The sequence below is a fragment of the Carcharhinus amblyrhynchos genome, chromosome 22 (assembly GCF_965287045.1).
Source record: "Carcharhinus amblyrhynchos chromosome 22, sCarAmb.v2.hapA, whole genome shotgun sequence".
Taxonomy (NCBI): domain Eukaryota; kingdom Metazoa; phylum Chordata; class Chondrichthyes; order Carcharhiniformes; family Carcharhinidae; genus Carcharhinus; species Carcharhinus amblyrhynchos.
The window spans coordinates 45,780,024-45,795,189 of record NC_137345.1 but is presented as its reverse complement, the minus strand read 5'-3'; the positions used below and the strand labels follow the sequence as shown (position 1 = coordinate 45,795,189).

General features: G+C 39.2%; 1 protein-coding gene across 13 annotated transcripts in view; it reads right to left on the bottom strand.

Moving 5' to 3' along the window:
• anks1aa (ankyrin repeat and sterile alpha motif domain containing 1Aa) overlaps positions 1-15,166 on the bottom strand; it is a 373,296-nt gene that overhangs the window by 294,515 nt on the left and 63,615 nt on the right. For all 13 annotated transcript variants that reach the window (XM_080210246.1, XM_080210245.1, XM_080210251.1 and 10 more), the window contains exon 2: positions 2,095-2,175. In XM_080210246.1, coding sequence (XP_080066372.1) covers positions 2,095-2,175 — 81 coding nt within the window. The remainder of the gene's footprint in view (positions 1-2,094; positions 2,176-15,166) is intronic.

Below are 15,166 nucleotides of genomic sequence, written 5' to 3'. Positions count from 1 at the left end.
AACCAATCTGCTTAGCATCAGGCACACAAGTGGCAAGTAACTACAAAGGATTGTGAACGAAGCCCAGTCCATCACGCAAACCAGCCTCCCATCCATTGACTCTGTCTACACTTCCCACTGCTTCTGTAAACTTCTAACTTCTTCTGGCAAGAAAAAAATACAGAAGTCTGAGGTCATGTACCAACTGACTCAAGAACAGCTTCTTCCCTGCTGCCATCAGACTTCTGAATGGACCTATCATATATTAAGTTGATCTCTATCTACACCACAGCTATGACTGTAACACTACCTTCTGCACGCTCTCCTTTCCTTCTCTGTGAACAGTATGCTTTGTCTGTATAGCATGCAAGAAACAATACTTCTCACTGTGCCAATATATGTGATAATAATAAATCAAATCAAATCTACAATGCTTCACTTGGTATAAAAAGCTCAGAATACTGGAGTAGGCCATTTAAATGCTCAAGCCTTCAGTCAGATGACTGATCTGTTCCTCAACTCCATATTTCCCACCTTTAATCTTACTTTTAACAATTTCAATCCAGCAAAAAAAAACTTCCCCATTTCAGTCCCAGGCAGCCTAACTGCAATATTAGGATTCTTCTTCTTTGGCTGTTCTTATTTTACTTGGGGTTGCCATAATGCTGGTCAATCAGCCTTCCCCACCTCCTCCTGCCAGTCACCCACTTCCATTCACATTGCAATTAAATCTCTCACCAACACATCTTTCAATCTGGTCTTCCTCTTGTCCCCCTTTCTGGTAGTTCCATCTCAATCACTCATGTCAACACATTTCCTCTCTCTACAATAGATGACCATACTATTTCAATCTCTTCTCAGCAACTTTGTTTGATATTCCCACAAGCTTCCTTCAACCCCTGATGTGCCGGTTCCTGATTTTGTACTTATTACACCACAAATCCATCTCAGCATTCACATCCCTTAGTGTATTAGGATTTTGCCCCTTATTCCGAATTCCCCTATCAAAGACAAGTTTTCTCCCAAATACTCCTTTGAGCATCTCCTTAATTTCAAGAATTTGATAACATCACCCTTCAATGTTCTAAGGTCAAAGGAATACAAACGAATTTTAATCAATCTGCCCTCATAATCTAACCATTTAAACTCCAGTACCATTCTGGTGAATCTACACCATTTCCCCATCAAGGTCAATATATCTTTCCCAATGCGCTTCCAAGTTCATTAATGTAAAATTTAAACTCTCGTTCCTCTCTCCACAAACAACGTCTGATCTGCTAAATGTTACTAGCATTTCCTGTTTGTTATATCTTTGACACTGATGCCCAAAACTAAATGTAGTACTCTGGATGGGGTCTGACCCAGGATCGATACAAGTGCATTGCAACTCCCTAGAGATAAATGACAATATTCCGTTAGCCTTTCTGATTACTTTTATACCTTTTTAGCAAATTGTGTACATGGACACCCAAATCCCTTTTCTCCTTCACAGTTGAGAATCTTAGATCCTAAACAGATGACCCCTCAGAAAATTTATGGGCAACCCACAGTCTGCAACAGCAGACTGCCATCCCAATGCAGAAAGGGCAAGTTATTTCCCAGTGTCAATATCAAGACAACATGCATGATATTCATGATATTCAAGTTATGAAAATAAAGTTTGATTTCAGACATTTATTATGGTAAACAGGTTTCTTCAGAATGCAAAAAATATTTGGACAATTAAAGTGCCCATTCCATATAGTTTTATAGCACTTTAATTTCCAAAATATACTTCAAATCAAACTGAAAATTCTATTTATGACTTAGTTTTCAAATACCTGTTTTCAGTTTCATTTAATGAGCTCTGTCTAATGAATTATTCTGACTCAGCTGCTTTTAGTAGCTTTATATTTGTACGATAGCAGACTCACAGACACATACACAGCACCTTTTGGCAAACCAAAAATAAAGAAGAAGGCATACATATTCCCAATTTTATTGGTTATTTTTGCTAAGTAAAGAGAAAGGATTTTAGCTGGACAAGATATCCTGTAGCTTATGTTCAATACTTCATTCCAACAATCAAAATTGAGAACAGAAACCAAATATTTCATCCACAAGCACTTGACTTACTTTTGTCCATTAAGAGCAGCATGGTGCAGGGGAGTGTATCCTGAGCTATCGACACAGTTGACATTTGGTCCTCTCCAAATGCTGAAAAATAAATACATTTTATTTTCAGAAAAATTGCCAAATTTTCTCATTTCTCACTACTCTCAAAAAAGAGATAATCCTCAAGATGGTACTTTGGTCTCTGCTCTGAAAGAACACAACTTTTTAACCATCATAATTATGCACATTTATAACACGTCAGAAAATAAAATGCCTGAGAGAACAGTTCTCTCTCTTACGGAACTGATCTTAGCTGCATTATTTCATGAGGCAAACAGCAAAATCTCCAAAAGGGCATCACGTGCCCACTATTTTGGCTATCAAATAACATCATGGAAGGAGATTACCTCAACATGCTGACATGAGGGTTTTGCAGTCCAATAAAGAGAAATTTAAGAAGCCCTGTCTCCTCAGTAGTATATACAAAATACTCTAGGTCTTTAAAAAAGAAAAGAAAATCCAATGCCAAGACATCTAAAATATGTTGAGAACATTTAAACAAATTGCTTTCACACAATGCCCTTTAGCGTACAACTTCCAAATATTCTTTACCAGGACCTCGGCTTTTCACAATGGGAGGCAATGGCCTAGTGATATTATGACTAAACTATTAAGCCAGAAATTCAGCTAATATTCTGGGCGCTTGGGTTCGAATCCCGCCATGGCAGATGGTGGAATCTGAATTCAATAAAAAAATCTGGAATTACGAATCTACTGACGACCATGAAATCGTTGTCAATTGTTGGAAAAGCCCACCTGATTCACTAATGTCCTTTAGGGAAGGAAATCTGCCATCCTTACCTGGTCTGGCCTACGCAACTACAGACCCACAGCAACATGGTGGGCTCTCAACTGCCCTCCAACACAACAAGGGATGGGCAATAAATGCTGGCCAGCCAACAACGCCAATGACCCATGAATGGTTTTTAAAAAATTATATTTTTTAGTGGCTTAGATAAAGGACAAAGCAGCCTTCAATCAAATTTTGCTAATGACATTAAGTTATGTGGAATAGAGTATTATGGACTGTGCGCATTGATCACATCTGGAGGGCTGTGTTCAACTCTGGAATTCCCTCAAATATTGAAACTTAATAATCTCAAACATATCACCCTTTAAAATGAATTTAATTAATCTGATTGCTTTTTCTGATAGGAGTCCAGAACAAGAGGACCTCACCTTAAAATTAAAGTTAGGTCATTCAGGCTGATGTTAGGAAACACTTCATCACATACAGGATCAAAGTTGCACTGGGAGCCATGTTTACATGCATCATGTTTGATCATCCAATTTCAGAAATGCTTCAAATTTGAAAGCGTGAATCACAAAACTGGCCATTTCAAAAAGTTCTTAAAAAGTTTTAATCTTGAATATGTTATAGAGTCTGTCAGAATACATTCTGATTAATACACAAAGTAACCGTGGCACCTTATCATGAAGTATTTGGAATAAAAAAAGGCACAAACAATCCTGTTAATATACGCTGTGACTTTAAGCAGAGCACCACACAAAAACAAATTAATTCTATGCTTGCAACAGAATGCATGGATTCATTCAAAAATTACCAGGCCCCAAGAACATGCTGCACTGCCAATCTATTGCAATTCATAGCATCCACATTGAAAAAGACAGTTCTGTTTAACATCCATACACTTTGCAAAGCTTGCAAGTTAAATGGACATGCAAAAACAGCTATATAAGATTTGTCCACAAGGTGTTGCTACAGCTTGGTTAGTAAGAATGACCCGAGTACCCTTTATAATCAATACAAGCAATACAACAGCACTAATTAATTTGCCAAACAAGTAAACAGCCATAAATGCAAAACTAGGTCCTATTTTTCATATGCATATTATCGATGTTTTGATTCAAAAATTCAACAAAAACAGTTCAGAGTTACCAGTGATGATGCTTGACAAAATATTTATCTTCTGACCCATTTCTTCAATTTAGCATATTACCATTTTGGTTTGTTTTGCAAATTCCAACTCTCATAACAAACAAAACATCACCACTAATTGACAGGAAAATGAAAGGGCATATATGAGACAAAATTTTGACAATGCATAATTTGAAGTTGCAGAATCCATTGAAAGTGCAGAATGGTGCATATAGTTTTCTTACTTTCCAAGATTGTCAGCCAATAACTTTAAGAGCATCCAAAATCCCTAAGATTGCTCTCATAAATCAGAGAGCACTACCCATCATTAGTTAGAATTTTCCATGCTCAACAAATCTCCAATGCTCACCAAGTTGCTGGAAGTGTAAGAAGCATGGCATCATCTGCAGGGCATCCAAGTGAACGGGGCAAGCAACTGTACATCTCTCATATAACTAATCAGGTTGAAGGATTTTGAAATTAACAAGTCTAAACAGGGGAGTTTAAGTTTGAATGGATATTCATTGAGTAATGGGTCTAAGTGAGAACATTAGAGGCAAAGAAATACTGGACTGAGAGACAAAGAAAATATTTTTAAATCTCTAACAATAAAAGAGAATATTTCTCCACATTTGTAATAACTTTGTGCCAGAGAGGTTGACTGGCATTATTTATATTGCTGTTTAGAGTGCATGACACCTAAATGGATAAGCCCAACATTTTTACTTCGTAACTCCCATGCACGTACAGGAGCTTCATGCCACTCAACGTATCTGAACGGTGAAATAAAACAAAAGATACAGAAAAACTCAACAGGTCTCGCAGAATCTGTACAGAGAATCTGTGAAGAGGAGTCATACAGACTCAAAATAATAATTGTTTCTCTCTCCATACATGCTACCAGACCTCAAGTTTTTCAGCATTTTGCTTTCTTTCAGATTTCCAGCTTTCGCAGTATTTTCATAGAATCCCTACAGTGCAGAGAGAGACCACTTGGCCCATCGAGCCTGTACCAGCAACAATCCCATCCAGGCCCTATCCCTGTTATCCAATGTATTTACTTCACTTGTCCCCCGACACTAAGGGGCGATTTAACATAGTCAATCAACATCATCTTTGGACTGTGGGAGGAAACTCATGCAGGCACAGGAAGAATGTGCAAACCCCACACAGTCACCCAAGCTGGGAACTGAACCCTGGTTCCCTGGCACTGTGAGGCAACAGTGCTAACCATTGTGCCACCTGCCCTTTTGCTTTTATTTGAATGATATTTTTGCAAAGCTCACAGTGGCATCACTGACAGCAACTTTTGGATTTCCATGTTAATGCATGGACATGTCCTCATCTAAAGTTGCCATGAAATTTTCACATCATTTAGCCTATTATTGTGATAGCAATTTTTGAGCCCGTGATATCTTATCACTTTTCCATTTCCTTCTGTTGAAGCAGAAAATTTGCAGTAGATAATCATACAAAAGAGATGGAGAAATCAATGGTAGATCATAAATGTGACTAGCTACATTAAGGAGGTTGTAACAAGGAAGTTAGATAAAGGACAACCAGTGGACATGCTTTATTTAGGTTTCCAGAAGGCCTTTGACAAGGTGCTGCATAGGAGACTGTTAAATAAATTAAGAGTCCATGGTATTAAGGGTAAGATCCTGGCACGGATAGAAGATTGGCTAACTGACAGAAGGCAGGGAGTGGGGATAAAGGGGTCTTTTTCAGGATGGCAGCCAGTGACTGGTGGTATACCTCAGGGGTCAGTGCTGGGACCGTAAACATTAACGATTTGGAAGAAGGAACTTAAGGCACTGTTGCTAAGTTTGCAAATGATACAACAATACGTAGAGGGGCAGGTAGTACTGAGGAAACAGAGGGGCTGTAGAAGGACTTGGACAGGTTAGGAGAGTGGGCAAAGAAATGGTAGATGGGATACAATGTGGAGAAATATGAGGTTGTGCACTTTGGAAGGAAAAATGGACACAGACTATTTTCTAAATGGGGAAAATGCTTAGGAAACCAGAAGCACAAAGGCACTTGGGAATCATTGTTCAAGATTTTCTTAAGGTTAATGCACAGGTTCAGTCGGCAGTTAGGAAGGCAAATAAAATGTTAGCACCCATGTCAAGAGGGCTAGAATACAAGGGCAGGGATGTACTTCTGAGGCTGCATAAGGCTCTGGTCAGACCTCATTTAGAGCACTGTGACCAGTTTTGGTCCCCACACTTAAGGGAGGGTGTGCTGGCCTTGGAGAGAATCCAGAGGAGGTTCACAAAAATGATCCCTGGAATGAAGAGCTTGTCATAAGGAACGGTTGAGAACTCTGGGTTTGTACTCACTGGAGTTCAGAAAGATGAGGGAGGACCTTATTGAAACTTACAGGATACTGCAAAGTGTGGATAGAGTGGATATGGAGAGGATGTTACCACGAGTAGGAAAAACTAGAATTAGAGGGCACAACCTCAGACTAAAGGGACAATTCTTTAAAACAGAGATGAGGAGAAATTTCTTCAGCCAGAAAGTGGTGAATCTATGGAACTATTTGCCACAGAAGGCTGTGGAGGCCAGGTCATTGAGTGTCTTTAAGAGATAGATAGGTTCTTAATTAATAAGGGGATCAGCAGTTATGGGGAAAATGCAGGAGAATGGGAATGAGAAAAATATCAGCCATGATTGAATGCAGAGCAGACTCGATGGGCAGAGTGGCCTAATTCTGCTCCTGTGTGTTATGGCCTTATGGTCGAAGTGAAGCTTCCCCCAAAGTGCAGTTGGAAAGCCAATTTTCCTAATTTGACTGTCAAGTTAAGGCCAACTCAGCTGCGCCAAAGACAAGCCATCCACTAATCTGAATGTTGAAAGGGAACCAGGAACAGAAATGTGCAGAGAAAATTAAAAATTAACTTCGCTGCAGTGCTCACTGTAAGTGTCACAGAAATTTTTCCAGGCTACATTTTTCTTTTTTTACTCCTTCAAATCAAGTAGCAGTCTGAAATTTAAATCCTTGATTCAAATATGCAGTAGAAAAGGTTTAAATTAGAATCAACATTTGATTTTCAGCCTGCTAAAGATTTAATTAGACTACTAGGCCCTTGACCAGCTCAACTTCTTTCCATATTATTTAATTTTATTTTCTTTGCCATGAGAATTTCCATTACACCAAATGCTTTCTAAATATTTGTTTGCCATTATTAAACAGAGTACTACTGCAATGTGGAATGGCTATGAATGTTATCACAACATATTCAGCTACAGAACAGAGATTTGACAAAAATCAATAATGTACTGAGTGCCTGATTTCAGATATACTGGGAGGGCCCATCAATCAGTATGGCAAGCCGGGAAAAGAGCGAGAGGCCAAAAATTTCAATTCGCCCCGTTTTACTGACAGGAGTAATGATTGCCTGGATCTCTGTATAATTAAAGCATCCAGGATGGCCCTTTCCCCTTTCCTGGATGCTTCCAAACTCGCTGGCAAGATGTCCCACTTGCAAGGATACGGGCAGTGCCTACCTAGCAGTTGGTGGGGGATCGTGTGCAGGGAAGGTGGAGTGGGGACAGAGTCATAACCTGATTTTTACCATGCAGGCTGCACATTCTGCAAGATAAAAGCTCTTCACCCACACATACTAAAACTGGCATTAAAACTTTAATGACATAACTTTGGAATATGATAGACTACTATGGGCAGAATCAGAGACATAAGCCAATTTTCAGCAGACTTAAGAACTCTCAAGGTTCAATCCAACTCTCACATTCTATTTTGGGGACTCAACATAAGAAATGACTATATGCCTGCTGTACATAATGTCACTGGAAGTCAATGTCAGGACCATTAAAAAACAGCTTTGGCACCAAGCGATATACAACTGGAATTTATGCAGCTTATACATCAACGATTTTACAAATAGGTTAAAATGCTTTTTGAAAGGAGAGAATTGAATTTGCTTAGTTTGAAAGAGTAAGAAAACTCTTCACGGCAAAGTAAAATATAATCTGCAGAGACAATCTTCGATGACATGTTCTACAATTTAAAATGATTCACAAGAGGTGAGTACCATTAAGATGTTTTAAATCTCATTGAGAATGCAATAGGGGCCACCTTCAGCACAACAATAAGCGTATCATAAGAGCTTCTATTCAATTAGAAAGCACATTAATTCAAGCAAATAGCTCCCGGCAGCCAGAAGGTCATGACAAATCACTATCAATGAGTATCTGTGTAAAATTGGTTTCAATTTCCCAACATTTTACCTCAAATATCTGAACAATGCAAATTATCAAGTTACTTACAAACGAATAATTTTTGAAACAGGTTCCTTTATTGCCCAATGAAACCTAGTGCTGAATTCACTGGTTCACATAGAAAATAAAGAACATTTAATTACCACGATACATTAAATGATCTAACGGCCCAAGTTTTCCTCACACCAATAAATAAAAACAAGTTGTTTTTATATAGTACCTTGAATGTAGTAAAACATCTCAAGGTCTACACAAAAGCATTATCAATTAAAGATTTGACACCATGCCATGTTTTAAGGTTTATTTATTAGTGTCACAAGTAGGCTTACATTAACAATGCAAAATAGTTACTGTGAAAATCCCCTAGTCACCACACTCCGGCACTTGTTCGGGTACACTGAGGGAGAATTTAGCAAGGCCAATCCACCTAACCAGTACATCTTTCTGACTATGGGAGGAAACTGGAGCAGCTAGAGGAAACCCATGCAGACAAGGGGAGAATGTGGTACTCCACGCAGACAGCGACCCAAGCCAGGAATGGAACCTGGGTCCCTGGTGCTGAGAGATAGCAGTGCTAACCACTGTGCCACCCAAGCTCTTTGGTGCAGTTGACACTAAACCAGACCGTTCAATTCCTAATCACTTCATTTTTTTGTTCCTTAGCTGTGGCAAGGCAGCATACTTGCATTGAAGGACAACCATAAGGATGGAACTTTTGAGTGGAGCAGAAGAGATAGCAGATTCCCTTCCTTAAGGGCAGTGAACTAATTAGGATTTGTATGGAAGCCCAGATTTAGTGAATTCAATTTCAAAAATTATCAGAGTGGAATTTTACAGAATTGTTACAACACAAAACAAGGCCATTTGGCTCATGTGTCTGGACCAGCTCTCTGAATGAGCAACTCACCTAATACCATCCCCCCTTCAAAAACACAAATTTTATTTTAGCTACATCTAGCTCTTGGAGATCTACCCTTTTACTCTATTTGCACCACATCACCATGTTGAAGGACACTAAAATAGAAAAAGTAGTCACTGGCCAAATAGTCTTTCATTCATGTAGGATCGCATAGTGCGAAAAAAAAGTGTTCATGGAATGCAGATTAAAACACAGTGAAAATAGCTGGAAACCACAATGGATAATAGCAATTTAAGGTTTATACAGGGAACCAGAAAGCATGATACTAGACTTAGAAACTAATCCAAAAAAATCAGAAGATTCCTTTTATGCTTTCTGGTTCATGTGTCAGTTGGGAAAAAATGCAAAGGTGTAAGGAAACAGAACATGAGGGGGGGTGGGGGATAAAGTCAGATTCCAGTCTTGAGCACTAAAATTATTGTGCAATATATTAACTAAAAGATGAAAGACGACAGGAAGATTCAGTGCAAAATGAAGGGATTTTAGTAATGATTGCAGCTTGTGCCCACACACAAAGGTGTCATAGTATACTTAAAGTCATTTTAGTTATTTTAAATAAAACATATTTCAAATTTGAGTGAACAAAAGATACATGAACAAGCTTTAATTCACTTAAGACTCCAATTAAGCTTACAGAAGATTAAAAGACAGGGACAATATAATTAAATCTCAAATATTACATTTACTCAAAGCATTAACACAGCAAATTCATAATTTGTACAGTCAAGAATTATGACATAAGCAACCAAGTTCTCTTTACAAGATGTGAGTCCCATTTTCATATTTATCCTGCTAATCCTTCTAACCTAAACATCTTTGAACACTAAGGAGCACTTTAGCATGGCCAATCCATCTAACTGCACATCTTTGGGGTGTGGGAGGAAACTGGAGCACCCAGCAGCAAATGCAGACACAGGGGGAAAACATGCAAACTCCACATAGTCACCCAAGGCCAGAGTTGAACCCGAGTCACTGGTGCTGTGAAGCAGCAGTGCTAACCACTGTACCACCTCATTGTGAGCTGATAGCATGGCTCCCAGTTACATTACAAAATCATTTGTAACCATTACACGTTTGATTATTTAAGCTTCCACTAAAGTTTTATAAACTGCCTCACAAATACTCTTCTGTTAGAGAAGTCTCGGTCATTGATTTACTACCTACTATGACCATCAGCAGCAAAAGCCGAAGCAGAGGTGAGAGATGTGGATATGAACAGCAACGGCCCAAGGCCAGAGAGCAGCTTCAACAGCAAAGAGTGGAAATAGAGGCAAAATGCCAAGCTCTCAGCAGCACCAGGCCTTAAAGCAGCAGCAAGAGCAGAGGCATACAAACAGCAGCAACTTGGGGCCCAACAGCAGATAAATAAAGAATCAAAGTGTAACCTTATTGGAAAGCAGCTAAGTTACTGGCTAGCATTTCTTCGTTCTTCTCCCCAACTTTGGGCACTTATTTAAACAAAATGCTTCAACTCATAAGTGAAACATTGAATTAATAATGAGTATTAGCATAGAGCAGTTTCATTCAATTGCAAATTTCACTAGAGTGCACAAGAGTTCAGCAAGTGTAAGGATTAAGAGGTGTATTAAAAATATACCGTTATGTTAGGTTCTGTGAACTAACTTATAGTAAAGCCCTAAAGCAAACAAAATTACTTGGATCAGATACTATAATATGCAACGTAGTGATAGTTCAAACTTGAAAACTTAGTTAAATAAAATGCAATAGATGGCAAAGCATTTAATGTGTTGCAGCTGCAGCATGTGGGAGCTGATGGGCACCAGGTAGTGCCTTACTCAGTCTCAGGGTTCTCATTCACTTTCACCACCTTGTACCAGCATGTACATAAGCAGCCACTCAGTGGATGAGGGGGAGTGAGCACAGAAATCGGGACTGAGTTGGATACGTACACACTGAACCCTCTCACCCGGTCATTTTATTAATTACTCTCTTTAACTTAACAAATGAATTCTATGACATTGCTTTACTTTTTATCAGTAATTCTTTACTTTGTTTTTTATTTCAGGCAGTTCAGAGCTTTAATGAGTTGTGAAGTTAAACGTTCATGGGTTACACAGGAAAAAATGAAGTGATTTACCACTGGGTATCCAGAGTAGTAAAACAGAATCAGGAGGGAAGCAACTTTCCTGGCAGCTCATTGATTTTCCGCATCTGAATTTAACATCTTTTTATTCAAAAAATACAGTTTGCAACTTTTACAAAACTGTTGAAAAGTGCTAAGATGGCATTTTTGCATATTACTTGAGAATATGAAGAAAAATTTGTTCTGTGAAATTGCTCAACCTAGTGGGTCAAAATGCAATTCAAAAGGAATCCTTCACTGTTCATTCTCAGAGATGATTACAGGACAAAAGGGGTTGACGACCCTCGAGGACCGTCCCAGAGTCTCCAGGTGTTAAAGACTAATTTCCCAAGAACCCCCTCCAGACACCTGGGGAGGAAAAATGGTCTTGAAAAATCATTAAGATCTTATTAGTTATAAAAATATTGAATGTGGTGGGGTAAAAAGTTGTTTGGAGGTGAAGGATTGGGAAGTTAATCTTCCAGGAATGAGTCAGTTGAAGTTGGTAAGTCTAAACAGCAGAACCACTCTGAATGCATGTTCAGTCCCACCTGGAAGTGGAAGCTTTCTCAATGAATCCAAGTCCCATCTTTGTAAGCCAGCTTGGTTTGGGTGACCAGGGTCAGAGGGAGTAAAGGAAGGTTTAGCTGACCTGATCTTGTCAAACTCTTAATGTGATTTTCAAAGCAATGGAATTAGGCCAAGCTGCAGGTCACAGAAGGGTGACAACCATACCCTGGGGAGGGATTCCTGCCTCTGTGGGCCCAGCAGGAGAGACTTGAGGGTCCTTGGGGAGGAGCAGGACACTACTGGCGACAGTAGCCCACCCATGTGGGTGGAGTAGTGCCATTGTCACCAGCACGGCCGACACTTTTGGCCTTGCTCCACGATGCTCCAGCCCATGGTGTACTTGGCCTCTGTCCAGCTCAATTCAGTGTTGTCCACTGGGTTCCAAACCATCCTCATGATGGCTGATCTGAGGTAACCTTGGTGCGGAGTTCAGTGCTCATCCTTCAGTCACTTAGCCTGGGAGCTGCATCACGTGGCGCTACCAAATCTTACAGATTATGCACCAGAGAGAGGAATCCACTTCCACTTATAGGAGCAGTCCACGGATGGACAGTTCACCAGACACTTCTTCTTGTTATAAATGTCATAACTTGCTTGGTTGCATAAGATTTGCTCATATACTTCTGGCATTATATTTATCTGGCACAGTTCCTGGAACATCATCTTCAACTGCAAGAAATTCTGCTCCGATGCCCTTTCCACCACTGCATTCAAAGGGTCCATGAACACAAGAACTGATTTCCAGGTTTGAACATCAAGGGTTCATTGTCAACGAGCTGCAGTGATTGTGAAACATTCTCAAACTTCTTTTTGATGTTGTATTCCTCATGGTTATACTCTTGGTTTGTGGAGCTTTGTGCTTTTTCCTGACTCTTCGTGGTCACCATTTGATGATTTTGGGCATTTGCCCTGTTAATACCACAACTTTTTTTTGAAATCCAGTTTATTTTTGTGCCAAATGTTTCCCTTTTGAAATTGTTCACCGACTCCTGGAGTGAGAAAAATGCAAATACAGCCTCCTGAGCAAAAAGGTTGGATAAGCCTGCACAATTTAAATATGAATTTTTTATCTTCTCTCCAATGTAATTGGAACTCTACTGTTCAGCTACTATACTGAACTATTAGCAGGCTGGAAAAATGTCAGTCTACAAAGTAATTCCCTGAGGATACATTCCCATTTGATATTCATAACCCAGATTACAAAGGTCAACAAAGACTGGGATATGCAAATGGTACACCATGCCACTCTTACTTCTAATGCCATACTTCAACATACCAAATTAATTATTGAGAAAACAATGCAATGCAGTATTTGACTCGTAATCCAGAGACCCAGGGGACCTGGGTTTGAAACCTGCCATGGTCAACATGGTGAAATGTGAAATCAATAAGAATCTGGAATCACTAGTGTCCTTTGAGGAAATAAATTTGCCATTCTTACCTGGCCTAGCCTATATAACTCCAGATCCAAAACAATGTGGTTAACTCAAATGGCCTAGGAAGTCTCTCAGTTCAAGGGCAATCAGGGATAAGGAATAAATGTTAGCCCAGATAACGATATCCACATCCCATGAATGAATAAAAAAAAGATTTTAAAACTTTAAAAACTTCACATAAGCGAAAGTCGTTATTTCAGGAATGGTATGCAAGAAAAAGCAAATAATCAAAGAGATAATGAGCCAGTATGGAGTGAGAGCATGATGAAAAGAGATTGCAAATTATTAAATTCAAATTTATACTTCTATAAGTATTAGATATATTGTTAAATGCTGCACATTTGAAACAACAGCTTTCACCTTTCTGGATTGGATATGTCACATCCAACACCCAATGAAAACTTAATGCCACCAAGAATTATAGGTTGAACGTGTACTGGGATTTAAACTTGGATTGCTTCATCCATAGCACTATGCATGAAGGGACGGTCTCCTGGGACTTCAAGCTCTTAAAATGCTGTCAGATATAATGAAGTTGAATTTGCTTGATGCAGCAGACATAACAAACCTTTGAGTCATGGGTAAAAACACTGGTATTCATTCATGTCAAGACATCCCTGTCCCAGTTTCATGATTAAAAAAACCCTTTATACCTCAGGTGCCAGCATGAAACTCAAAAGGAAAACCTGACAAAGTGTACCGTCTACCCAATCACAAAGTAGGTCTTGTTAAACCTGTATGTATCCTGATTGTAAACCTGTTCATCTATAAGTGGACACATTGCAGTGCCAAGAATATCTGTAAAACCTCAATGCCAGTTTCAATTACTTGTGTAAGGCAGCAGTTTTTGAGGCATACAGGAAATTAATTCATGTCTCAGCAAATGTTCCTTTCAAAAGTTCTCATTAATATCATGGCTATATAATCAGCACATTGATACACCTGACAGTTTCCTGATTTAATGCCCAGCTCTTCAATTACATTTTTATGACAAGTTTTTAAAATGATTTGGCTAAATTACCTAAATGGTATTATTATTTAACACTAAAAATTTATCCCAGTCTACAATCAGTTGGTTGAACTAATCCAGGCTTCCAAGAAAGGGCACTAAACACAGTCTCAAGTCCTTTTTTTTCATAGTTATGAAAAAGAGGGAGAAACATCTAAATATTGTCCTCTTCACTGCAATCAGTTGAGTGTGCACATGTATCCATCAGGCGAAGGCAGCTGACTTTGAAGCTTCCTGATGAACCTGATTCTCTACACAGCATCCAGGTTCGTTGGTTGCTGGATGGAACCACACTTCATCAAAAGTTACCATGCCTTAGGACAGGAGAGGAAAATATATAAAAATAAAACAAATGCCATGTCCAGGTACATCTTAAACTTCAGGCTAATTTTCATATTTTAAAAACTGACCACAAAAGCAACCAAAGAATCGCTGCTGAAGGATCGCCTAACTTTTCTTAGGGATTGAAACCAATTCCTGGCCTCAAGAACCAAAACAAGAAACTTCCAGGATGATTCAATGTCCTTTTCTGAAATTCAGGAACCGAGGTAGTATGGGCTGAGGTTAGAAACAGGAAAGGACAGGTCACCCTGGTGAGAGTTTTCTATAGGCCTCTGAAAAGTTCCAGAGATATCGAGTAAAGGATTGCAAAGATGATTCTGGATAGGAGCGAAACAGGATAGTTGTTATGGGGGTTTTAACTTTACAAATATTGACTGGAAAAGCTATAGCTCAAGTACTTTAGATGGGTCAGTTCTTGCCCAGTGTGTGCAGGAGGGTTTCCTGACACAGTATGTAGATAGGCCAACAAGAGGCGAGGCGAGGCCACACTGGATTTGGTATTGGGTAGTGAACCAGGCCAAGTGTTAGATTTGAAGGTAGGTGAACACTT